This window comes from Phyllobates terribilis, unplaced genomic scaffold, assembly GCF_046119375.1.
Source record: "Phyllobates terribilis strain yellow unplaced genomic scaffold, ASM4611937v1 Scaffold_2__4_contigs__length_985480577, whole genome shotgun sequence".
NCBI lineage: Eukaryota > Metazoa > Chordata > Amphibia > Anura > Dendrobatidae > Phyllobates > Phyllobates terribilis.
The window spans coordinates 855,550,420-855,577,852 of NW_027362762.1; the positions used below are offsets into that span (position 1 = coordinate 855,550,420).

The 27,433-nt window shown below is 42.6% G+C and overlaps 1 protein-coding gene across 4 annotated transcripts in view; it reads right to left on the bottom strand.

Moving 5' to 3' along the window:
• Window positions 1–26,831, bottom strand: part of GIT1 (GIT ArfGAP 1) — a 155,141-nt gene extending 128,310 nt beyond the window's left edge. For 2 of the 4 annotated variants that reach the window (XM_073667956.1, XM_073667953.1), the window contains exon 1: window positions 26,515–26,830. In XM_073667956.1, coding sequence (XP_073524057.1) covers window positions 26,515–26,566 — 52 coding nt within the window. In that variant the 5' untranslated portion in view covers window positions 26,567–26,830. Of the gene's footprint in view, window positions 1–26,514 lie in introns of all 4 variants that reach the window. The other 2 variants (XM_073667955.1, XM_073667954.1) reach the window with 2 other exon arrangements.
• Window positions 26,832–27,433: the final 602 nt, after the last annotated feature.

Sequence of the window (27,433 nt, forward strand, 5' to 3'; positions counted from 1 at the left end):
TATATATATTTTTTCTTTTTTCACTTCTATTCAAAAAATCAGTTTCAAAAGTTATTGTCAAGGAAGTAAAATATCCCCCATCAGTTCGATAGGGGTAACACTTGCTGATCGCTGGAGTTCTGACCCAGAGACACCAGAATAAAGGCTCCGGAACTGCTGTGAACAACAGTCCCATAGACAATGAATAAATGTGAGGTTAAGCATGCACACCTCCGCTCCATTCAAGACCAGGCTGTGCAGAGCAAGGGTCTTAGTAGTCAGACACCCAAAGAGCAGTTATGTATACTATTATTCTATGGATATGGGATAACTTACTATCCTGGGAGCAACCCTCTAATATATACATTCCAGCATAGATGACAAAAAGGGAAGCCATAAGCATGATGTGAACAGAGGTCCATTCATTAAACCATACACATACACTTACATGCCACTGGTGCGGGAAAATGTAGCTTTAAATTAAGATGTTCTGAGCCACCAAGTCATCCAGTAAGAAAAGGTTAATAAAAGCACCACATTTCCACATATTTCCATACCAAGCTGTGCAGCGCAGTCTGTTAATGCCTTAAGCCTTAATGTGTCGCTAATACGATAGAGCGAGTGCTGCTTAGGCAGCCAACTCTTCTCACAGCTGCGTCGCCTTCAGGTCACAAATCCAAAAGGACAAAGTATTTCCTTTGTGGCCAGAATTAATTCCTCTTATTGAGCATTAAATTAAGTGTTTCATTCTCTAATGTACAAATCCCGAGAGCTGGACTGCCAAGATTACCAGCTATTTCTGGGGGAAAAAAAAATTAAGAATCCTAGGATGGACAAATAAATGTATATTCATTTATACAAGAGGCATAAAGACACATGAACCAAAAACAAACTGGAAAATAGTGGTAGTAATAAATAAAAGGCACATATGTCCACTCTGACTCCTTAGATATACTGTGAAAAGCATCTGAGCTCAATACCTCCGCCATGGACACCTGCTCAGCTACAGTCCTGCTCATCATTATTGGCACCGCTTCATTTTTTTCATAGACTGTAGAATATCTTCAGAAATAAACGAAATGTACCAAAGTTATATCCTCAGGATTTTTAATTAGTGGTTCAAAGTAATACAACATCGTTTTTCAACTTCCATGTTGCAATTTCCAAGAAGAAACATGTTGCATGTGCAGCAATAAAGACACCCCTAATTAATATTTGGTTGCACACCCTTTGGCATTGCTGACAGCCTCCAAACATTTCTTGTAGCCATCTATAAGCTTCTTGCACTTCTCAGCTGGAATTTTCTCCCACTCTTTCTTTGCATTTTGTTCAAGCTCTTGAATGTTTGCAGGGCTCTTTTTCCCAATGGCAGATTTCAGCTCACCCCAAAGATTTTCAATGGGATTGAGGTCCGGACTCATTGCTGGTCATTTTAAAATAGTCAATTTTTGCTTTTTCAACCATTTCTGTGTACTTTTGGATGTGTGCTTTGGGTCCTTGTTCTTCGACTCAAACCAAGTTTTCTTACACTGGGTAGGACATTTCGCTCTAAAATCTCCTGAAAATTCTCAAATTTCATGATTCCTGTGATACAGTCAAGGCCTCCAGTACCAGACGCAGCAAAGCAACCCCACAGCATTATGGATCCTCCACCATGCTTCACTATTAGTAAGGTGTTCTTGTCCTTATAAGCTTCATTGCGCAGTCTGTAAACAAACTTTTGCTTTGCAAGGATTGTGGTTTGTCAAGGTATTCTTTAACAACGATCAGTCGTTAATTTTTATGTCTTTTCTTCAACAATGGTTTTTTCCTTGGCTTTCGTCCATAAAGCTCTGCTTGGTTTCGTGTCTGGCATAATAATCATTTTTATTTATATAGCGTCAACATATTCTGCAGCACTTTACAATTCAGAGGTTCATATAAAACAGTCATAAGTAACAGTTAAAGATAATACAATAATTAAAGCAAAAATAATGATGATTCTATTCATAAGAGCTTCCAATCTACAATGGACGTGGGGGGTGACACAAAGTACAAGATACTTATGGTATAGTACTTGTTGAAACCATCACCCAAGACTGTTCCAGGGTGGCCTTTAGACCTTCGGATATTTGACATGGTGTTTTTTCCACCATTCACACCAACCTTCGAAGATATCTCTTTCTAATTTTCCTCATGTCCAAGGAGGTTCTTGACGGATCCATGCTTGGCAAACTTCTTAATAACATTGTGCACTGTTGAAACTGGGATACCAAGGTCTTTGGAGATGGTCTTATACCCTTTGGATGTCTTATGTTTGCTAATAGCAGTTCTGATGTCCTCAGACAGCTCCTTTGTCTTCACCATTGTGACAAAGGAACAGGGCCTACCATGTGCCTTTTTAAAGCACTGAAGTCTTCATTCATTGGCTAATTCATGTCACATTGGCACCGACAATTAATCACAGGAGAATCGCTTTTGTGTTTTACCACAGGCGAGTCAAAATGTCTTTCCATACTAAGGCTATGTGCCTCCGATGCAGAAATGCTCCGGATTTTTTCCTGAGCATTTCTGCATCTCCCTGGCAGAAAAAACGCATGCGGATTTTACATGCGTTTTTCCTGCCACTGACATGCTGATGTGAAGCGTTCTTCACATGCATTTCCGCATGCGGGTTGACAAGCTCTTACCAAGCGATTTTAGCATCACTTGGAAAGTGCTTGACAACTTGGTCACACAATATAAATCCATGCAAACGGCATGGATTTATATAGTGTGACCCCAAAGAATGGTAAAAAATAAAAAAATAAATCTATACTTACCTTCTGATGGCCCCTGCAGTCTTTATTCGCTCAGTCCTGGCTTGCCGGCAGCTCGCGGTACACTACACTGAAGGACCTGCCGTCACATGACTATGACATCAGCGCAGGTCCTTCAGTCCACCGCGAGCTGCTGGCAAGGGAAGACAAGCGCACCGCGGGCCATCAGAAGGTAAATATATTTATTTTTTATTTTATTTTATTTTTTTTTTACAGGTTCTATGGTACCCGGGTCCGGAGGAGAGTCTCCTCTTCTCCAGACCCGGGTACCATCCGCACATTTAAAGGCATGTTATCCGCATGTACAGATGCAGTGATGCGGAATCCAAGCGATTCAATGCAAGTCAATGGCGGCGAAAACGCAGCGCTTCTGCAAAATAATTGGTAGTGCTGTGTATTTTTCCGCAATGATAATCCGCAGCGGAAATTTCCACAGCATGTGCACAGCACATGCGGATTATCATTGGGGAACTTGGCAGACCTTCTACCATGCGTTTTTTAAGCGTTTCTGCAGCGTTTTTGCCGCTGCGGAAACGCTTAAAAAACACATCGTGGGCACACAGCCTAACTTAATGTAAAGGGTTCCAGTACCAGTGTCACAGCAAGCTTAATGTTTTTTTTTTTTCCTCCCATTGTTTTTGGTTTTAAATGAGTGTTTAACACGAGTGCTCTATCCAAAAAAATTGTTTCACTTGATTCATTTTTTTTTCAGGAGATATTCCACATTATGTACTTAAACTTCATGGGTGCCAAAAATTATGAGCAGGACTGTATATTGCCACAAGTGTGCCTTCTGACAAACTAAGCTCTGATATGTCACTGGGATCTGCTACATTACCGTAAGTGTGCCTCTTGACAAATTTAGCCCTGTTACGTTGCTGGGCTATGCTACATTACCGTAATCACATCTCCTGACAAATTCAGCTCTGCTACTTAGCTAGCCTCCACTTCATTGCCAGAGATGTAACCCCTGATATACCCAGTTCTGCAGGGCTCTGCTACAACACAATACTTCTCAACTGCAAGGTCTCCTGGGCTGCTTAGCTTTGCTACATCTAAACTACTCTACTGTGCCATGGTTCTGACCCAGCTTCATCAATCTTTAAAGGCAGAGGCTCCAGCCTTCATTCCTCCATCTGCCATCCGGTCTTTACTGCTTTTGTTGCTCCAGCTGCCATCACGCTCTTACAGCCCTGGTTGCTCCAACTGTTTCATCTTCCTACATCAACCTCATCAGTCCGTGCTGCATTACATCTGCTGATCCAGACCAAGAGTTGATGATATAACAATATATTAGGATTGGATACAAACACATTTGTACAGATGTGGCACTGTATGTGGAAGAAACAAGCTACATTTTTTTTAAAGCCCATTTAAAAATGTCAAAATAACTTTATTGTATTTTTTTTTTTTAATGAAGAGTCATAAAAGGCAGCATCCCGAGCCCATACACAGGGGGAGTGCAGTGTTATACTTAACAGGTGAAAATCAATGTGTCTTCTATCTATGAAGACAAGGATACTACAGGAGACCCCAACAAGATGAAAGAAGTCAAAGGAGGTATCCATATATAATAGTTATAAGGCTATTGTTCAGACATTGATTTTTTGACGCTTTATTTCTGCAGCCAAAACCTGATCTCTTGGCACAAAAAAGCTGAAGAAAAAAAATGCAGGTTTTGCTGGCTTTTTTGCTGCGTTTTTTCAGGATCCCAAAGTTTAGTTTTGCTTCCACCTTGCAACCATGAACAATGCAAGATGTTAGGCCACCTATGCAAAACCTATGTGACACCATAAAACATTTTTTTGAGAAAGGGCAACTTGATCAAAATATTTAGTGTAAAAAGTTTATGTCTGAAAAAAATAGTGACTATTCAACAGGAGAAGTTGAATGGTTGAATTCCCATAAGAATTTGGGAAAGTTATGAAAGTCCTATAAATGTCTGTCCTATTCCTGATCTAAGGGTCTAGGCTTTTAGCTGAGATGAATCTGTGCTACAGTTATTTTATCACTTAAACATGAGCCATGTATGACTGAGTCGGTGTGGAAATTGAGGAGTCAGAGTCGGAGGTTTGGCTTACCAACTCCACAGCCCTTGCCCTCTTTTTTATTTTTTTTTCCCCAAAAATTGGTCATGTTGTATTATCTTTCAAAAAATCGTAACGTTACCAATTGTAATTTAATTTGGTCTTAGCCACAAAACTAAAAGGTTGAAGGCACAATCCTGGCAGAAATGCAGGGTTTAAAAATAATAAATGAATAAATAAGTAGTATGGGAGAGCGGCCGTGTAATTCTTCTCCACTGATAGGTGGCAAATAAATAAGGAAATTTGTCACATGTCACTAGGTCAAAAGTGGCCATTTTTGGACCTTATACGGTTCCAGAAATATGGTCCTTTTAGTTTGGTGAAGATTTTTATGGTCTTTACTAAGGGGGTATGGCTCGCAAGATAAGAATGCAGATATATGCCCCTTAAGAATCTTGAAAGCCATGCCCCCTTGGTAAAGACCATAACATTCAGCACTAAATGAAAAAATGTTCTGGGACCATAGTGCGAATCAAAAAGAAAAAAAAACAAAACAATACTCAAGAATACCCAGGAGAGCAGTGGAAATAAAATAAGAGCGAAAGCTGGTTGATTTGAACTGGCGACAGGTCCTGGCGAGGTAAAGTCTGTACAACGGATTTAAAATAGAAATTGTAAATATATATTCTTGAGTTATATGGGGATCCTGGGATAATTATAAAAACGTAAAACAAAAATAGATAATTTATGTGTAACCTGTAGTTAAACATTTGCTAGGTGTGTTAATATTCAAGCACGACTGTGGCCTACTAACTAAAATAACCTTATGAAGTAGAAATACTACAACAATGGCCTCTCAGTTCAGAATGAGGAAAAGTTACTTTTACACAATCACACATAAAATACTTGCTGAAAAGTGAACATACGGGGTAGCCAAGTAAAAGAGCTTCTCTAAATCCTAGATCTAGAGAACATAACCCAGTAGCAAAGTTTTATTGACAACTTTTTTTCCAGGGATTTGTCCGGTTCTAATTGATGGCACTGTCTCACCTGCAGGGCGGACCCGATAATAACATTATTATTTCGTTCGTGAGCAGCAGTCTAGGTACAGACGTCTAATCAGGTCTGCGTCATACATGTCATCAAGTTAAACCTTAAAAGGAGTCATCGCCGCTTACATTATATCCTGCAATTTGTATTGATTATCCCTTGTTCACACATTACACAAGTCGCCTCGTCATTGCCAAATATAGTCAGTGACATCTCATGTCATTACTCATGAGTTATATATAAAAAAAAGATGTTTACACCTCTTTCTTTTGCAGAAAAGGACTCCCAACAGTTAGGGCTTGCTCACAGGAGCGAATAAATCGGTCGAGTGCAATCCGATAAAAAAAATAAAAAAAATCAGATAGAACTCGTCCCAATGTTACTCTATGGGGCAGCTCACATCTGCGATTATTTTCTCATGCAGATTCAGCATGCGAAAACTATCGAGAATCGGAACGCACGCACCCATACAAGTCTTTGGGTGCGTGTGAAACATAGCACTACACTCGGATGTCACCTGAGTGCAGTGCGATTCCCACGGACGCCGACAATGGAGGAGATGGAGAAGTTACTTTCTCAGCCTCCTCCGCCCCTGTGCCGCTATTCTCTCATGCCCAGGAATCGGAGCACAGTAGCCTGACACTCGGATCCCGCTCGCAGCAGAGCTGGAGCCCAGGCGCATTAGCAGATCGCATCTGATGCTATATACTAGTGTTACTCCAGCCTTAGGAGTCTTCATCTGAAAGAATGGGGTTGATTATGCAAATGACACCCCGATCAAACTCTGACTAGTCTGGAGAAACAAACGCCCTATTGACTAGCCAAATTGTTATTTGCATATTTAAAACAACTTTTTTTTTCTTTTACTTTACACATCTGTTAAGGAGTCATCCAAGTTAAAGGGCTGGTTAGGCAGGAGATTTCTAAACGAATATACAAATGCTGGAGGTTTGGAGGATATGGGGGACCGTTCAGGTTCCTTTTAAGGCAATCCTTGACAACCCAATAAATGAAGTTTGTCATCACAGCAGCAGAACTAGAGCGGTGGGGAAATTAACTACTGGGAATAAGATATGTTTGAATTAGAATGCTTTTCCATAACCTGGACAACCCCTTACTAATGGAAATTAAATTGATATGCGCCTCTCACACAGGTGAAGGAGTATCAATTTTTTATTCTCACCTTATGGGACCAATTAATAAGGGGTAGTCCAGTGATGAACTTCCCCTTTAAGGCTATTCTCCAAAACGGTGCAGCCTAGCAATATTATATGCTCTGAATAAAGAAATTGCTTTGCTACTGAGTGACCTGTATGGACATAAGGGGTCCAGACAGTCTTTCCATGAATGAATGATGGGAAGATAATGAAATATACTTTAGTGTAATATAACCGCGATATACTTGATAATACTTTAGGCTCAGGCAGCTCTAAGTGTTTTTAGGTCAAGTGTTTGCATTAAGAAGCCACATGACTTATTATCTTCCCTTTTCAATTCAAATCAATGCTAAGACTTGGACTGTAGCATCTATACATTCACCTAGTCACGAGCCCCGGATAGAAAAAAAAAAAAAGACATAAAAATAGGAAACTATAAAAAGAAAGAGTAAAAAAAAAATGAGATCTCCCATCCCCCTGAAGGCTGCTGAGTCCGCACTGCAGTTGTAGGACAGGATGCGGCTGTGAGTGGGAAGCTTTTAGCTCTCGTCACTACTGTATGTACAGCAGACAGATCCTACACATATACATGACGCCAGCAGCACCGACAGCAGCCCTTCAGTCCACCATGCTGCTGCAGAACATGTCCCAGACCCTCCTTAAATCATGGAAATATTTACTTATTTTTGTTTTTCACAGACTAAGATATATGCTTCTTTTGATCATTTTAGTTTCCTGGAAAGCGCTGAGTGCTTGTGGTTTTAACATGACCTTGTGATTTCAAAGCTGTAGACCAGAAATAGTATTTTACTATAATTATACTCCATAACACATATTCCACCAGGATAAAGATAAAGGTGCAAATATTACAAACACCAATCGGGTCTCGTTCAGACATCTTGTACGTGAAAAAAACGGACTGATTTCCATCAGTGTGCAGGATCAGATATTCATCAGCGTCAGTCTTTACCATCACTGATTTTCCCATATGCAACACAAAAAAAAAAAAAAAAAAAAAAAAAAAATCGATGGAGGTTTCTTAAACGTCTCCTTGCAAACAGTGAGTAAAAACGGACAGCATCAGTTGGAAAGTGTCAGACGCAATTCACACTAGGCAGATAAAATCCGCAATAGAACACATTAAAAATCTGCTTAAAGGGGTTGTCCAGCCTTAGGGTACAAGTCTGCAATCGCTCTATGTGAATCCAGTGCATGCGATGTGAGGATTCTCCGATGCAGATGCCGGGAGAGTAACCGCAAGAATGCCATCTGCAAACATGCAGTCATGTGCGAACAAGACTTGCGCAGATACGCTAAATGCAAGTATATTGAGCGAGGCCAGGCAAGTCTACTCGTAATGTGGCCAGAAGTATGCAAATCGAATACTTTTGGTCACATGACTCCTGGCGCCGCCACCGGAGAATCGTTGTTAGAGTGATTGCAGACTTGTATCCCAAGGCTGGACAACCCCGTTAAGGCCTTTTTCTGATTTCCGTTTTTCACAGATAGAACACGTACCTATTATATTCTATGGGCTTGGTCACAAGGCCGTGTTGCTTTTAGTGGCCCATGTGCCCGTGCAAAAATCAGAAAGACACGTCTGTCTCTTTAAGGCATCAGAAGAGAAGTACCAATACAAGTCCATGAGTGCATTAAAAACCACAGACAGCACATGGATGGCATCAGTGTACAGCCTGTGTGCTGTCCGAGATTAACATTGTAATGGATAGGACAAGCTTTATTATCCATTTATCCAAATGTGAAAATCACTAATGGTAATAACCAACAGTGATGAAACTCTGATTCAAAACACTGGTCCATTTTTTTTTGCATATATGAAATACACTGAGGACTAAAGCGACACGTGTTTGCCGCAGACTTCACATCTCATAGTAGAATAAATGACGTCGGCAGCAAAATCTCACTAAAATTGTCCAGCAGAATAAAATATGTTGCAGACATTTAAATCCTCAGCATATGCTGCATACGTTAGAGGTATTTCCTGCTATGTCTTAATGATGTAGCAAAATATACCAGGTGTGAACGAGTCCTTAAAACGTAATTTTAATGTATCACCTTCTCTTGCATTTATCTACATCGATTCACTTTGCAATTTTGCTGCAAATTTTCACCCTAGATTTCACAGCCCTTTAGAGAGAATCTGCAGTTCAATACCAATGTTACACATGCAGGTTATACTGCAGATTAGCAAGTGGCGTTAGGAGGATTTTTTCATTGCCTGAGGACCCAGACTTACGAAACACATGCATTCTTTTCAGTTTTTCCATGAACTGTGGCATTCCAGTACACCCGGCTCTGCATGGACAGACTCAGTCAACCCTTCATTGTGAAAATTGTTGGGTCCTGGCAAGCTCAAGCCATTTGTCATCTCAATAATGCGATGGAAAATATCACACACATGTTCCCCAAAAGTTTCCTATTGAAAAATACAATTATAACATGTTCATCTAAGACGTAGCATCGGTGACACAAATAACAGGCATAAAGCATGCGGTGCTGTAAGAATAAAAAATGCTGAAGGTGCTCAAAACCACACGGGACCACATTAATCAAAACTGCCTCGCAGAAGAAAAAAAATAAAAAAAAAGTGGCCTTCATAGACATAGGAAGTCATTTATCAAAACAAGCAGAAGTGGAAAATGGGGCGTTTTCTGCTTTAATTCTCCAAAGAACCACTGAAAAATGAGAGCTGGAATTTGACTGGATGCTATGGGCAACTGCTTCATGTTTCTCTAAAATTAAAATATCCACCACTATCGATATAACAGATTGTTCCAAAGCCTGCTCTCTACGGGGACTCATCATGGATCTTCTCTTGAATGCGTTACTTATAAACTCTGTACCATTGATCTCTAGCAGAATCATAAGTAGTGTGGGGAATTAGCGGCCTGTTGTAATGGAACTTTGGTTACAGTAATTCTTTTTGGTGTTCTTTAAGTTCCCCTATAATGCACTATCCCCTCAGACCCAGGAATAACACAATGTATACGTTTTGTCCAACGTGTTCCTTTAATACACACTTCGCACTTTTGTTTGGGATCATGAGAACAAAGTCTGAACTACTAACTATGTACATAGATCTGGCTATAGAATTCTCCCAGCCAGTCACCTTTGAAGGAATGCACAACTTTGAATCGTTTTTTTTGTTTTGTTTTTATATTCTCTTATGCAATTAAAATTAAACTGCTTACTATAAATAGTTTTCATTAAAAACGTTGGCTGTTGTAGAGTCTATTAACTCCTTCACATAGCTGGTGGGCTGAACTACTAACCGATAGCCGCTCCAGGTGTGGGCTCTCTGCCCTCAGTCTTGCACCTCATTCAGACTTAGATTTTTCATGGATAGAACATGTACCCATTATAGTCTATGTGGCTGTTCACAGGACTTTGTTGTTTTGTTTTTTTTTGTGGACCGAGTGGTCTAGAAAAAGAAAACAGATATGCCCAAGTTTGATCCAAGTCATGGATGAAAAACACCCATACAAATCTACAGGTCTGCAAAAATCACGGACAGCATAATCCTTGTGCAATCTGTTCTTAAAAGTGGAATGGGCAGGAGAAGCTTTCCAATTTTTTTTTTTTTTTTCAATATGAGAAAATTGGGGACCAAAGAATGGTGAAAATCGGCCGGTGTTTTGCATACAAAAAAACAAAACAAAAACAAGGATGTCTGAATGAGGCCTTATGCCAGTTTCACACATCTGTTTTTTTGTCACGCATGTGGAAAATTTATTTTTATCAGTGTTTTGAATCAGACTTTCATCAGAACTTCATCAGGTTTCTCACCAACAATAAAAAAGAAACAAGATTTCCTAGTTGTCAGTAGGGTCCACCCTCCTAATGTATATTGGCATGTAGGTCATAGAAAGTAGAATAAAACAATACCTTGGTTCCTGCAATCCGATGTCTTATTCCAAAGAAATCAACATTTTTCTTAATAAGTAAATGAGCTGTTAAGATCTTTGGTCCGGACATAGATCTCCCTGAGAATCTGCCTCCAAAGTCTATGTTACATGAAAGAGGGCATCACCAGTGTGAGACATGTAATGACTGACAGTCTGATCTCCTGATCTACATGTCTCACACTGGTAATGTCTGATTTTAATAAAATGGAAGCAGATTTTCATGGAGATCTATCATGAAAAATGTGGATTTCTCTGGAATAAGACATCGGATTGCAGATGTTATGGTATCATTATATTCAACTTTCTATGACCTCCATGCCCATATAGACGGCTTAGGATGGTTGATCTTACTGTCAAATTCCCTTTAACTATCATATTCCTCCATTGTTTTTTATTTTCTTGCAGACTCTCAGTCTACAAACAAAAATGGACAATGTGAACAGGACCATAGACTATAAGGGGTACACATTCGATCCATGAAAAACACGGATAAACATGATTTGTAATTGCGGATTATAAAGGTTAATTTTTACCAAGATGTGTTCAAACGACTACATATGTGGATTGGTAGGGTCCTGTAAAATTGAAAAGATTTTTAAAATGATTGTAGTTTTAGTTTTTTACCCAAATGAATCATTTCAGAGGGTGCCCCATCAAAAAATTGAAAATATAATTTTTTAGTTATATATCGCCATCATATTCCACAGCGCTTCACAGACAATATCTGCATTGTCCCCATCGGGGCTCACAATCTACATCCCCTATCAGTATGTCTTTGGAGTGTGGGAGGAAACCGGAGAACCCGGAAGAAACCCACACAAACACGGGAAGAACATACAAACTCCTTGCAGATGTTGTCCTTGGTGGGATTTGAACCCAGGACCCCAGCGCTGCAAGGCTGCAGTGCTAACCACTGGGCCACCGTGCTGCCCATATGAATGATAATTACTAGGAAAACTTGTTTCCCGATAACCAGCCAGTGTAGGGTTGACAACCATGATCAACTTCCTTAAAAATTATCACTCTCGGTAGCACTTTGTCACTGTAAACAGGAGATATGCTTCCGAGAACAATGACAGCGCACAGAACAATCTATCACCAATTGTTCTGTGCGCACAGGAAATGCTAATCAGCAGCTGTTTAATGGTTGCCATCAGGCAGTGTGAACCCACTTTTAGGCTCTTCTCCAACTATACTTCAGTGACCAGTTTTCTATATGTGTCCGGAATACAACCAGTATACAAATCCAAAAGGGCCCCATTTACCAGACAGAGGCCCAAAACTGTCCTTTTGGCCTCCATTCCTCAAGCATATATTATGGCAGTTTTTTGCCTGGATTATGCTGGTCTATACAGAGACTGTCAAGTGAGAAATGTATATTGTACACTATAGTTTGTTTTGTTTTATGTTTTTGTTTTTTTGTCTTTTTAACATGAGAGCCTGAGTGATGGATCAATTTAATGAAGGCATCAGAGGTTTCAGTACATTGCACATTGCAGAAAGCAGTGTTAAAGGACCCTGAGAAATACTAGCAGGATATCAGTGTGTGGGTAGTGAGGAAAGCATTCTAATCTTCAGGGAGGGCAGAACACATGGGTCGTACTTTATCAAAATATACAGTGGGGAGAATAAGTATTTGATACACTGCTGATTTTGCAAGTTTTCCCACCTACAAAGAATGGATAGGTCTGTAATTTTTATCTTAGGTACTCTTCAACTGAGAGAGACAGAATCTAAAAATATAAACCAGAAAATCACATAGTATGATTTTTTAAATAATGCAATTGCATTTTATTCCATGAAATAAGTATTTGATCACCTGCCAACCAGCAAGAATTCTGGCTCTCACAGACCTGTTAGTTTTCCTTTAAGAAGCCCTCCTACTTTGCACTCATTACCTGTATTAATTGCACCTGTGTGAACGCGTTACCTGTATAAAAGACACCTGTCCACACACTCAATGACACTCCAACCTCTCCACCATGGGCAAGACCAAAAAGCTGTCTAAGGACACCAGGGACAAAATTGTAGACCTGCACAAGGCTGGGATGGGCTACAGGACAATAGGTAAACAGCTTGGTGAGAAGGCAACAACTGTTGGTACGATTATCAGGAAGTGCAAAAAACCCAAGATGACTGTCAATCTTCCTCAGTCTGGGGCTCCATGCAAGATCTCCTCTTGTTGGGTAAGGATGATTCTGAGAAAGGTCAGGAATCAGCCCAGAACTACTCGGGAGGACCTGGTCAGTGACCTGAAAAGAGCTGGAACCGCTGGAACCACAGTATCAAACATTATATGTTAGTAACACACTACGCCGTCATGGATTAAAATCCTGCAGGGCACGCAAGGTCCCCCTGCTCATGCCCAGGCCCATTTGAAGTTCGCCAATGACCATCTGGATGATCCAGAGGAGGCATGGGAGAAGTTCATGTGGTCAGATGAGACCAAAATAGAACTCTTTGGTATCTACTCCACTTGCTGTATTTGGAGGAAGAAGAAGGAGGAGTACAACCCCAAGAACACTGTCCCAACCGTGAAGCAAGGTGTGGGAAATATCATACTTTGGGGGTGGTTTTCTGCAAAGGGGACAGGAGGACTGCACCATATTGAAGAGAGTATGGATGTGGTAATGTATCGCGAGATTTTGGTGAACAACCTCCTTCCCTCAGTATGCGCATTGAAGATGGGTTGTGGCTGGGTCTTCCATCATGACAATGACATGAAACATACAGCCAGGGCAACTAAGGAGTGGCTCAAAAAGAAGCATTTCAAAGGTCCTGGAGTGGCCTAGCCAGTCTCCAGACCTGAACCCAATAGAAAATATTTGGAGGGAGCTGTTGCTCAGCGACAGCCCCGAAACCTGAAAGATCTGGAGAAGATCTGTATGGAAGAGTGGGCCAAAATCCCTGCTGCAGTGTGTGCAAACTTGGTCAAGAACTACAGGAAACCTCTGACCTCTGTAATTGCAAACAAAGGTTTCTGTACCAAATATTAAGTTCTGTTTTTCTATTGTATCAAATACTTATTTCAAGCAATAAAATGCAAATTAATTATGTAAAAATCATATAATGTGATTTTCTGGATATTTTTAGATTCTCTCACAGTTGAAGTGTACCTACGATAAAAATTACAGACCTCTCCATTCTTTGTAGGTGGGAAAACATGCAAAATCGGCAGTGTATCAAATAGTTATTCTCCCCACTGTAGATAGGGAGGACAACAGACGTAGCTGGATTTGGATGGAGATGAGATTTCAGAAGCAGTAAGGGCTCTTTCACACGTCAGTATCTCCGGTACATGCAGTGATAGTTTCCACACATGAGGGAGACACTGACACACACAGACACATTCAAATGAATGGGTCTGTGCACATCTCAGTGTTTTTTCACGGACCGTGTGTCTGTGTGCTCCACACGGACACATGTCCGTTTTTTTGCGGACACACGGACCGCAAAACATCCCACACGGATGACATACATGTGTCATCCGTGTGACACGGACCGGCGCCTGGGAATCAGCACTACAGTTAGCGCTGTCCCCAAGGGCCGATGCTGAACGCTGCCCTCATCATGGTTCCCTGCCGTGGCGCTGCGATCAGCACCAGCAGAGACCATGATGAGGGTAGTGATAGTCTGCTCCTGCAGTGTCCCCACCTGTAAAAATAAGAATAAAATTTTAAAATCCATGTACTCCCCTCTCCTAGGCGACCCCCGCTGTAATCCAAGTGACCGCTGCTGCAGAGAAGCCGGGGAGAATGAGCGGCTCTGAAGCTGCAGCTCAGGAGCGGTGTCCTGCCACTTACTGAGCGCAGATCTGGCTCATTCTCCCCGGCTCCTCGGCAGCAGTGGTCGCATGGATTACAGCAGGGGACACCTAGGAGAGGTGAGTACATGGATTTTATTATTTCTTATTTTTACAGGTGGGGACACTGCAGGAGCAGACTACCACTACCCTCATCATGGTACCTGCTGATGCTGGTCGCAGCGCCGGCAGGGAACCATGATGAGGGCAGCGTTCAGCACCGGCGCCTGGGAAGTGTGCTAACTGTAGCGCTGATTCCCAGGCGCTGGTCCGTGTGATCCTGATGTGTCACAGGGGCGGCACACGTGTGACACACGGGACACGGATATCTCCGGCATGGGTTTTTCCGGTACCGGAGATATGCGGACGTGTGAAACCGACCTAAATCAGAATACAGACAGAGAAGTTACACACCCTCTGCATCAGTGTGTCAGAACAAGGGAGAAAAGATCCCTCATGAGCTACAGAGCAGTAAATGAAGATGTGCTAGTATATGAGAACTAATGAGGACAGTATCATTGTGGAGTATAGAACAAACATCCAGCATATATTACCGGCAAGGGAGTGACTACATGAAAAAAAAAATCTAAAATCAGTAGCAGCTTGGAAACTGAATATCTGAAAAGGAGCGAAGGAATAAAGATTGCAGACAGAACATATGTTTGTGGAAACAAGTTAATTACTAACATATGTAAGAATGGTATTTTTTTTTCCATATCAGAGATGTCCATAGCCTTTTACACAATTAAGCTCATTTAGAAACGCTCGACATGTCCGTGTGTAGTTACGTGATATTCCTCCAACAGGTGCCCCCTTATGTCTACTAGTCGTGCCAACACAATGTACCCTTACTGAACAATACTAGCAAATGCAGCTATTCCTTGGAGAAGAACGGTTAAAAACCAATCCAGCTGCAATAAGTGCAACTTGAAACAGACACAAGCTAAGAAAACTAATGAGATTTTAAAAAAAAGTAATAAATAAAAATGGGGCTTATGCAGAAAATGCCCTTATTGTATCGACCCAATAAATCACATTTAAAAAAGTATTGGGTCGTCCAAACATCTGCTGGTGCAAACAAGCCAACTCAAATACAACTGCACAAAACGTTTAATTTGTATGGCACCGTTATTATTTTTTTCACTCAGTTTGTTGCTTTCGGTAATTTGTCCATATAATGGTCTGGTGCAAATATGGGGTCTAAAGGTAACATCTGTGTTTGCCTCTTGTGAATGGTAAAGGTCATAAAAGTCAGTTCGTAAATTTGCCACATCTGTTCAATGACTCTGCAGCATTCTGTCAAAGTGTATATGTACAGTAGCGTTACTATACATTAGAGGTTGCCCAGGTTTGTGATTAAAGTCTGCTGGCACTATGTGACTACAGGCCGCTGAGTTGAGCGATCACATGACCACATGCACACGATTTGTATAGTTGAGATCACATGCCGACTAGACTCAGACGGCTTTCATCAAGTCTCTTTTACGCCTCATTCAGACTTACACCCAATTTTCAAGTACGAGTGCCATCGGTGTTTTTTACGGATAGCACTTGTAACAATGATAGTCTATGGGGCCATTCACATGTCCGATTTTTTCCTGGATCTGTGGAAAATATTGGAGACATGTTCCAATTCCATTTCAAGGGTCGAATCAAAATCAGCAATGCAAGTCAATTGGGTCAGCGATAAAAAAAAAAAAAAAAACGGTGCGATTTTCATGGACTGTCAGAATGGAGATGGTGGAGATTGTTATTTTTTTTTATTTGTCCTTGTACGAGAAAAGCAGAAGACATTTTAAAAGTATGTTCAATGATTACCAGCTTAGGCCCTGTTCACACTAATTCCATGTTTGTTTTTTAAAACTATATAGGATCCGTGACAGATCTGAATAATTAATTTTGCAATAAATCCCTTAAACCTTTGAAAACAGCAAGAAATTAATGTGAACTGAACCTCATAGTTTTTATTATATAGAAAATCAAATAACTTTTTGCATTACTTGTCTTGCTCTGATCCTGACTTAAGATGTCCATACAGCTCCAATCTATGTGGGCTGAGTGCTCATTTGACCAACAGCTATTCCACCCAACCATCTCCCTCTCAGCATGCTTGGTTTGGATGAATGTACATGTTTTTCTTTTCTTTTTTTTTCGATGTGAAGAGCCAACCAAACAGCTGCCAGTCACCCCCATCTATCTCCCCAGCAATCAAAAGAATCAGCTTTGAAATTCAACATGCTCAATTCTTCTCTACCCCAACATCATTTGTCGGGAGAATTGGAAGGCCCCATACAAGATAGTCAGACGGTCACTTTTTTTTTTTTATTAACATATCATTTTTTCACTTGTTTATATAGCGCCATTAATTAACACAGCACTTTACAGACATCATCATCACTGTCCCCATTGGGGCTCACAATCTACATTCATCTACATCATGTCTTTGGAGTGTGGGAGGAAACCGGAGAAAACCCACACAAAACACGGGGAGAACATACAAACTCCATGTCAATGTTGTCCTTCGTGGGATTTGAGCCCAGGACCCCAGTGCTGCACATTAAGCTTACGCTAATTTGTAAGAGCACTTTACAGCCGATGTTCTATTTCAGAGCAGCATTCACAATTCTGCTGGTCACTATAGAAATCCATCACAGACTGCTTAGTTGAGCTCTAATAATGCAATGGGACAGTTATTTACACCAGACACCAATACAGAGTAGGTGTAAGTCTAGTCTCACAGCGTGGCCATGATTTTCACAAAACTGTAGCAAAATACAGCAGTTTTGTAAAAAGAGATTGCAATTTCCAGAATTCCTTCAAAACTCTGTGTGGACACTGAACCAGCTGGGAGAGTTCAGCTCTGGAACCTGCAAAGTTATTAATGCCGCTACATAGTACTCAAAATCAGCACAAAAAAAAGTAATGCAAAGTATTTACAAACTTACTATACATTTTCTGAAGTTCGGTTCAATGCATAAACTGTAAAGCCATGAACATACTCTTTAATTTTGACAAGGGTAAGGTCTTAAATCAATTTATCCAGTCCAAATAGGCATAATCGTAGTCTACAACATACGAGGCAACTGTATAAATATAGGTCAGTGGCAAAAGCCGTACTGTACAGCGAGGTCAACGCTAATGAATGGGATTGGATTAAATGGCGCAGACAGTAACCAGTTACATGTGCCAACTTTCCTGGTCTCGTGTACCCAGCCAAATTAGCAATGCAGAGCAGTGACAATGGCTAGCTGTCCCGCTTCCCATAACTGTTTCAGCGCTACAAAGAAACAGCAGAGTGAGCCCTGACCTGAGAGAGGCCATTGTATCATACCGAGGAGCGCAAATAAGTGCTGCATTGTGCGCCAACGTCTTATATAACAACCTGCAACACGGAGAAGCCGCTTTACACAATCCCCAAGTATCCTCAGCATTACTGCTTATGGTCATGTCATAAAGACTCCGACAAACCTGAGATTAGAACTAGTGGTAGTTCTCAGATATAGACAACGTAACAGGGCACAATGAGTAACAACAGCCGGAAACAGTCAGAAAATCTGATCCCAACAATATTTCTTCATTTTACTGGTTTATAGAGCGCCATTAATTTCCAGAGCGCTTTACAAATATAATCATCACTGTCCACAGTGGAAAATCCACATACCAGGTTTGCTCCAAATTGTTAAGATTTTGTTGCAATGCAGCTTAAATCAGCAGCATAAATTGACACGACGCACATCTCTAATCCCCAGCGAAGGTGGATTTCTGCTGTGGATTTTCTCTGCAGCTTGTGCATGAAGTTTTATAAAAGCATCATCCATAATGATGTTACTGTCATATGCCGTGGATATTACACCTCGATCTGCCTCTCTGCATGTAATCAATCACACGTGTCACTTCTCACGCCTGCAAAAAAATGGACCGATTTTCATCCGTTTTCTGGATCCATTTTTCATTCATTTACGGTCCGTGTTTGTTTTACCATCAATATGACATACATTTTTCTTGTACATAAGAAGAAAACTGATGGTAGTTTGTAGAGATAAGAAAACTGATTCCCAGGCCCCTAGTCCAGTGGTGAAGTTAGTAGTCCACAGCCCTGTGTATCTCCTCCTACCTACCAGAATCTCAAGTGTCTATTCTGATTAGTAAGCATGGCTCAAAGATGACGTTGTGCAGGGCCTACAAATCAGAAGAGATGGCGAGTATGTCTGGAGGTAAGAGGCGGTTCACAGAGCTCCGGTCCGGCGGTCACAAATTACAGACTTGGCCACTAGACCAGGGTCCTGTGAATTCACTCATCCCAAGAAACCTAACAACCAGGCAGTACCCTGATGCATCACAAATTGCATATGTGTGCATCCCGTTTTATTTATTTTATTTTATTTTCACAGAATCATTCACTTGATGAAATCAAGTAAAAAAAAATAACAGACAAATGAAAAGACCCACTTAAGTTACTGTCTTCATACGTTGACAGTTAAAGAGAAAAAAAAGAAGGACAGCAGGTAAATAATAAAATGTGACATAACCAAAAACAACGCACTGCAAAAAAAATTTGAAAATTTGCCATAAAACTTATTTTTATTTATTGGCATCTGCGGTCATAAAAGGACCTGCAATGTAACTTCATTCATCAACAAAAGGTTAGTTTCTATATCTGCATACTTCCATTCAGTTCAGATAGGCTAAGTTCACACAGAGTTGTTTGAATGCGTTATTCGAATGGATCCGCACCAAAGTCCTCTGCAAAAAGGTTTCTAAAAACTCTTCCTAGTCTTCCACTTCGGGTTATGTGCACAATGAGTTTCATGAGAAGTTAATGAGAAAATTAATTTGTGTTGAAAAACAACTTGCTGGTCATAAGTTCAGTCTTTTGGTAATTTTTAGGTTTTCAAATACAAAGGGCTGATTCATTAAAGGGAATGTGTCACCCCCTGGGAGATACGAGACCTCTACTATGGACATACAGGGTATAGAAAAGTAAATCTATACTTACCTGTATGGCCCATAGCAGAGGTCTGATTGCAAACAAATCTGGTTTTATAAAGTCTGTTTTCCAGAGGCTTGGTGTCCGGAGGACGCTAAGCAAACCCCTCATATCTGCTTACTATTCCCCTAAATCACCGCACCGGTGCTAAATTACCATATTCCCCCTCCCCTGCATGTCACAGGGCCCTATGACAGACCCTGTGACGTGCCCTGCTCTGTCTCCCCTCCCATGGAGCGCGCTTTGTTTCCCTCCGGCCCCGTTTGGCTGTGTACTGCGCCGCAGCCTTGTACTGTGCAAGCGACGATGAGTCAGAGACTTCCACTCCGCTGGCAGTACACAGCCTCTACTATGGGCCATACAGGTAAGTATAGATTTACTTTTATATACCCTGTATGCCCATAGTAGAGGTCTGATATCGCCCGTGGGGGGTGACACATTCCCTTTAAGACAGATTTTGTACACAGTTTTAATGAAGGTCTCGCTGGAATACGATACGGTGAATGCACCTCGCTAGGACAACTACTTCAGTCAGGGACTAGAGTAACATTTCTGGCATAAGAAAAGCTGCCCTGTTTGCTGAAGTTGAAAGGCAGGAGTCACACCCCATCCTGGTTGCTCGACACCCATTTTAAACAGTGCCACTTCAAACTGGTGTGAAAATGCCAAAAGTCGCCAGATGTTTGCTCAACTCCGCATTGAAAAATATCAACATTTTTGTGCAAAGTGTTTTACTCCAGTTTTCTTGCAATAACACTATGATGAATCACCCTCCAAGTACACATAAGTAGTGACCTGACAATTCTCCAGGCGCTTTTCACTATGAAGCTGCTTTATACTTTACAACAGAAGTCAATGAGAAGGCTGCAAAAATGCCACAAGTATGCCTGTATGACATTTTGAGAATTTTGTGTTTTTGAGGCCTTTTCATAAATAAAGGCTGCCATTTTATTTATTGCTTAATTGATTAAAAAAAACTCACCCACAATAAAAAAAAATAGTTTTCAAAATATTAACAAGACGCTAAAAAAGGTTTCACAACAATAAAAAGCCTAGAAAATGCAATATAGAAGGAGCATTTACTAAGCAGCTTCTGTTTGAAAACTCACCGTTGTTAATTACCTTAAAAAAAACTCCTTGAGCACACACCCTTGCTGTTCATATGAAGAGATATTTTGAGCATTTTTTTTCCCTGAAGAGGTTGAAAAACACCTCATTAAAATGTTGCTTGTTACTTTTTTGAAATCCTCTGAAAACTCAAATCAATAGACTGCAAAAAAAACTATTCAACCCTATTCAGGAAAATCAAAACTCCTCCAAAAAAGAAGTGTTTCCTTTAGCAGTTTCTGCCTGAAAAACTTGTTTTTGAACACCTCATTTAATTTAGTGTGAACAGAGCCTAGGGGTTGCTGTCTACTCCGGTCCTTATGGGCAACCATTGGACCTAAAATTCTTTAGTCATAGAGGTCACTGGCCCCTATGAAAGGCAGATGTATATGCACAGTGAACACAGTAGTCATTTATTGTGCATTCTGTTACTGCACTTATCACCCTCCCCCATCAGGAGGACACCAGGTATAGGTCAGTCATCTGCTCGCCACATTTTCAATGACCACCACAGTGTAAGTATTTCTGCTGCCAGCCTGCGCATATAACATCTTTTTCAGGCTGATCCTCTCCAAAACCTGCCTGAAAAAGCGCTAAAAAAATACTCAAAAGAATGAATATATCCATTTATACGTAAAAACTACTTGCTGTGCACATGTTCAGTCTTCTCAGCATCTTTTCCCAGCTTCAGATTTCCAAAGACTCCAAGTGGTTAAAAGATGTGAGCGGACCATTCTTAAGGCAGTTTCAACTTGGAAGATGCTCCATACTTATAAGTCAATGGAAAAACTCAAAAAATGCCAGGAAGACACCGGGGCATCTTTTTAGGCATTTCTACTTGAAGCACTGTAGAATGGAGTAAAAAAATATATATATAAAGAGAGAGAGAGAGAGAGAGAACGCTCAAAAAAATACATCCACGGTCAAAAACATCACAAAGCATTCAGGACACAACTAAAAAAATAAAAAAAACGCTTCAGGAAACTCCTTTTCTATATCATATGGTGAACCTGAAGTGTCATCCAGTTGAAAAACAGACATTTTTAGCTGCCTGAAAAAGATGTGTGCCCATACCTTAAGGCCACGTTCACACGTTCAGTATTTTACCTCAGTATTCGTAAGTCAAAACCAGGAGCGGGTGATAAATACAGAAGTGGTGACGTGTTTCTATTATACTTTTCCTCTGATTGTTCCTCTTCTGGTTTTGGCTTACAAAGGCTATCTTCACACATCATGTTTTTTTCAGAGTTTTTTGATGCGTTTAAGCAAATTTTCAGCTGCATTTTACAGTACAAGCAAAGTCTATGAGATTCCAGAAATCTCATGAACACGTTTTTTTATTTTGTTCAAGATTTTGTGCTTTGCATGTTTTTTTTTGCAAAATAGAGCATGTCATCTTCAGAGTTTTTTCATTCATTAGAAGTAATGGGTGTTGAAAAAAACGCTGAAAAAAAACGCACCAAAAATGAAGGTGTCAAGTTTTTCAGCGTTTTTTGATGCATATAAGAGACAAAAGGACAGTGAAAAAAAAAAAACGCTGAAAACACGCACCAAAAAATAAGCAAAAACGCAAGAAAAATCCTGAACAACCTCCTGGCAAGAGATCAGATTTTCTGCAGAAAAAAAAAAAACATGATGTGTGAACATAGCAAAATACTGATGTAAAATACTGACCAAATACTGAACATGTGAACATGGCCCAAGAAGAAGTGAGGACAGCCAAAATTAAATGGTGGCGTACACACAGTTATATGGGAGAACGGGCAAGTTAGATAACTCAAGTTCAAAGAGCTAATAACCTCCTCGTGCCCAATAATGTTAGTAGCAACGACGGCTTCATAAAGTCAACCAGGGAGAGAACAAAGAGCTAAACATAATGAAGCAGCCATACAGACATGATGTGACATACACTAGGGATATGAGATAAATCCATTCATTCCCTGGAGGCAGAGAGACATGACGCCATATGTGTGCACATTATACCCAGCATCTGACAGACACATCAAGCGTGCCGCGTGCCAGCAGTGACTTCACTCCTCACAGATAACTGCACAAAGAGGAACCAGCTCCAAAACAAAAAAACACACAAACGGGTCTTTTGTAGGAAATTACTTCTGGATGTTCATTTTGGCCCCAAAAAAAATCTAATTTGTGTGAAATACGCAAAAAAAAAAAAAAAGTGTCAAAAAGTGTGGAAAACGTCACATAGGATCTGGTGGACAAGTACAGGCCTCAACAGCACGTCACAACGACATAAAAATCTCTCAACTGCTATAGAAACGAGGAAAATATATCTGCCATTTGTGAACTGTGGTAAAAGTATCAAAATGTGGTGGTCCCTAGACTTCAGGCCATGTTCAGTATTTTCCATCAGTATTTGTAAGCAAAAATCAGCAGTGGAACAATCAGAGGAAAAGTATAATAGAAACACGTCACCAATTCTGTATTTATCACCCACTCCTGGTTTTGGCTTACAAATACTGATGTAAAATACTGAGGAAAAACTCACCAAATCCGGTACTCAGTGTGTGAACGTGGCCTTACTTTTTGTATACCTAGGCCTCACATGCTGTTGACTGAATATACACCACTAGTGCAGATGTAGCAGAGTAGAGGTTTATATATATTTTATTTTTTTATTACTTGACAGAAAAATAAATTGAGGTAAGAATCTTTTAGGGCAAAAGGTCCCCAATACACATTAGAACAACGCTGGCTGAACCAGTAGACATCGGCTGGTTCGGCCAACAGTTTCATGTGTATTGGGGGCCGCCCCATGCCACTGGATTTTTTTTTTTTTGCGAGATAAGTTGTCACTAAAAAAGTCTGACAGCAGCTCTCTCGTAGAGAACCCAGCAAGCGCTCCAATGTATGGAGGATCTGGGACCAGGGATGAGCGGACCCGTGGATGTTCAGGTTCGAGCAAACTTTAGTCCGGTTCAGGTACCAGAACTGTACCCGAACATCATAGAAGTCAATATGGACCTAAACTTTGGTGCTGTAAAATGGTCAAAGTAAGGACTAGGGGGCTGCAAAAGGATCTCTCTCTCTCTCCGAACTCCAAACCCAACTTCAGTTGAGTTTGAGTTCAGCACCGGACATTAGGTGTTCAATAGAAAACCCAAACTTTACAGTTCGGGTTCGCTCATCTCTAGTTGGGAGATATAGGCTCCGGACGAAGGATCGGCTGAACCATTGTATGGCTGACTGCTATTTATTGTGAGGCTTTTTTGGGTCACAGACATAAGATATTTATCATCAGATCACTGGCCGACACGGCATATTTTATTAACATCTTGTGTATGGCCAATACAGATATCAGATCTTCAACAGATGACACCAAATTTAGCAGAATCTGCAGATAAATGCCTCATGTGTATGGCCAGCAGCTTTTGGCCACAGCTCAGGTCACATACCCATATATCCCCGTGTGCCGCTGCCATATATCATGTCCAAAGCAAAGAAGTCAGAACCAGTTGGATTTTTTGCGACTTGCTTGTCGCGTGACCTTGTGGGCTGTGATACTACTTGATTCACTTGCATTATGCTGCGATGTAGCAGTGTCATTCTAAAATCGTTGCCTGAGACCCGTGTCACTTAATTCAGTGCAGCGCTACAATGCTCTATAATTTTTTGCTGGCATTTAAGATGTTTAACCTACAGAAACCACACAATATGATTATTGCAAAACGGGAAAAGTTTGCAGGAGTCCTCCCGCCTGTGTGACCTTACATTTCAGCATTTAATTCAGTGAGCTATAAAGGTGCAGAGCCCCCGACACTTACATGACTAAGTCAGCTCTGCTACATCTGCATATTCAACATACCTCATAGCACTACTGCAATCGATTTCCGTGTATTGTATCTGATCATTCTATCATCTTACAAGGTTCACTCCTGGCTGTGCCATACACCCAATAGATGGGTACCTTCACTGTGCCACCAGGTATGCCATGTCAGGTTACCCAGCATAGACGTTTGACACCTGGAGGGTCTTGCAGACAAGTCATCAATTTCCCAACAATTTCAATCAGATCACCTTGGATGTACAATTATCAAACTGGCTCATCCTTGGCAGAATTAGACAAGAATAGTCTATGGCCAACATGGCCCTGCTAGGGGGGGTGAAGAGTGGCACCACTGCTGGCAGGGGGGGGTGCAGAGTGGCACCACTGCTGGCAGGGGGGGGGGGTGCAGAGTGGCACCACTGCTGGCAGGGGGGGGGGGTGCAGAGTGGCACCACTGCTGGCAGCGGGGGGGGTGCAGAGTGGCACCACTGCTGGCAGGGGGGGGGGGGTGCAGAGTGGCACCACTGCTGGCAGGGGGGGGTGAAGAGTGGCACCATTGCTGGCAGGGGGGGGGGTCAAGAGTGGCACCATTGCTGGCAGGGGGGGGGGGTCAAGAGTGGCACCATTGCTGGCAGGGGGGGGGGGGGTCAAGAGTGGCACCATTGCTGGCAGGGGGGGGGTCAAGAGTGGCACCATTGCTGGCAGGGGGGGTGTCAAGAGTGGCACCATTGCTGGCAGGGGGGGTGTCAAGAGTGGCACCATTGCTGGCAGGGGGGGTCAAGAGTGGCACCATTGCTGGCAGGGGGGGTCAAGAGTGGCACCATTGCTGGCAGGGGGGGGGTCAAGAGTGGCACCATTGCTGGCAGGGGGGGGGTCAAGAGTGGCACCATTGCTGGCAGGGGGGGGGTCAAGAGTGGCACCATTGCTGGCAGGGGGGGGGTCAAGAGTGGCACCATTGCTGGCAGGGGGGGGGTCAAGAGTGGCACCATTGCTGGCAGGGGGGGGTCAAGAGTGGCACCATTGCTGGCAGGGGGGGGTCAAGAGTGGCACCATTGCTGGCAGGGGGGGGTCAAGAGTGGCACCATTGCTGGCAGGGGGGGGTCAAGAGTGGCACCATTGCTGGCAGAGGGGGGTCAAGAGTGGCACCATTGCTGGCAGGGGGGGGTCAAGAGTGGCACCATTGCTGGCAGGGGGGGGTCAAGAGTGGCACCATTGCTGGCAGGGGGGGGTCAAGAGTGGCACCATTGCTGGCAGGGGGGGGTCAAGAGTGGCACCATTGCTGGCATGGGGGGGGTCAAGAGTGGCACCATTGCTGGCATGGGGGGGTCAAGAGTGGCACCATTGCTGGCATGGGGGGGGGTGAAGAGTGGCACCATTGCTGGCATGGGGGGGGTGAAGAGTGGCACCATTGCTGGCATGGGGGGGGTGAAGAGTGGCACCATTGCTGGCATGGGGGGGGTGAAGAGTGGCACCATTGCTGGCATGGGGGGGGTGAAGAGTGGCACCATTGCTGGCATGGGGGGGGTGAAGAGTGGCACCATTGCTGGCAGGGGGGGGTGAAGAGTGGCACCATTGCTGGCAGGGGGGGGTGAAGAGTGGCACCATTGCTGGCGGGGGGGGTGAAGAGCGGCACCATGGCTGGCAGGGGGAAGGTGAAGAGTGGCACCATTGCTGGCGGGGGCGGGGGGGGGTGAAGAGTGGCACCATTGCTGGCAGGTTACAGCAGCAGAAGTTGGTCACCAGGTTGCTGCTCACTGATCTGTTCTTACATGCAGCCAGGACTGGACTTGCAGGAATAGTGCACTAAAGGCCTATGACATGCCCCTTGTGTGAGGCCCAGGCAGGGCACAGTGGCGCAGGAGACCAGGCAGCTGGCTGGCATGGGGTGTCTTACCTGGGGCACTGCAGTCCGCACACACCTCGCCCCTTTGCACCTTCCGAGACATCCTCAGAGGAGAGGAGGGGATCACCTTCTGAGCCAGGGTGCTGTCCTGTGCTGCACCAATCCAGAGAAAGCCGGGGACAAGCTGCGGTAGTGCGGGCACCGGGGACAGGAGGGCACCTGCCCGCAGCCTCCTGCGCTGGTACAATGATGATTATCGAAGATCAGGGGCTCTGATGACTCCTGTCTCCGCAGCTCACCCCGGGCTGAGTGCATCGGCTGCAGGAAACTGATAGAAGCCCTGCCCATCCAACAGGAGGGGCCACATCCCAAGCTTCACCCCCAGGGGATGGGAAAAGGAAATGGGAGAGAGCAAGAGGAGGAGGAGGAGGAGGAGGAAGACGAAGCGCAGGAGCTGACAGTGCTCACACTGGTACTAACACTGCTCACACTGGTACTAACACTGCTCACACTGGTACTAACACTGCTGCATGGCACATAATATAGGGGATCAGCAGTGCTCACACTGGTACTAACACTGCATGGCACATAATATAGGGGATCAGCAGTGCTCACACTGGTACTAACACTGCTGCATGGCACATAATATAGGGGATCAGCAGTGCTCACACTAGTACTAACACTGCTGCATGGCACATAATATAGGGGATCAGCAGTGCTCACACTGGTACTAACACTGCTGCATGGCACATAATATAGGGGATCAGCAGTGCTCACACTGGTACTAACACTGCTGCATGGCACATAATATAGGGGATCAGCAGTGCTCACACTGGTACTAACACTGCTGCATGGCACATAATATAGGGGATCAGCAGTGCTCACACTGATACTAACACTGCTGCATGACACATAATATAGGGGATCAGCAGTGCTCACACTGATACTAACACTGCTGCATGACACATAA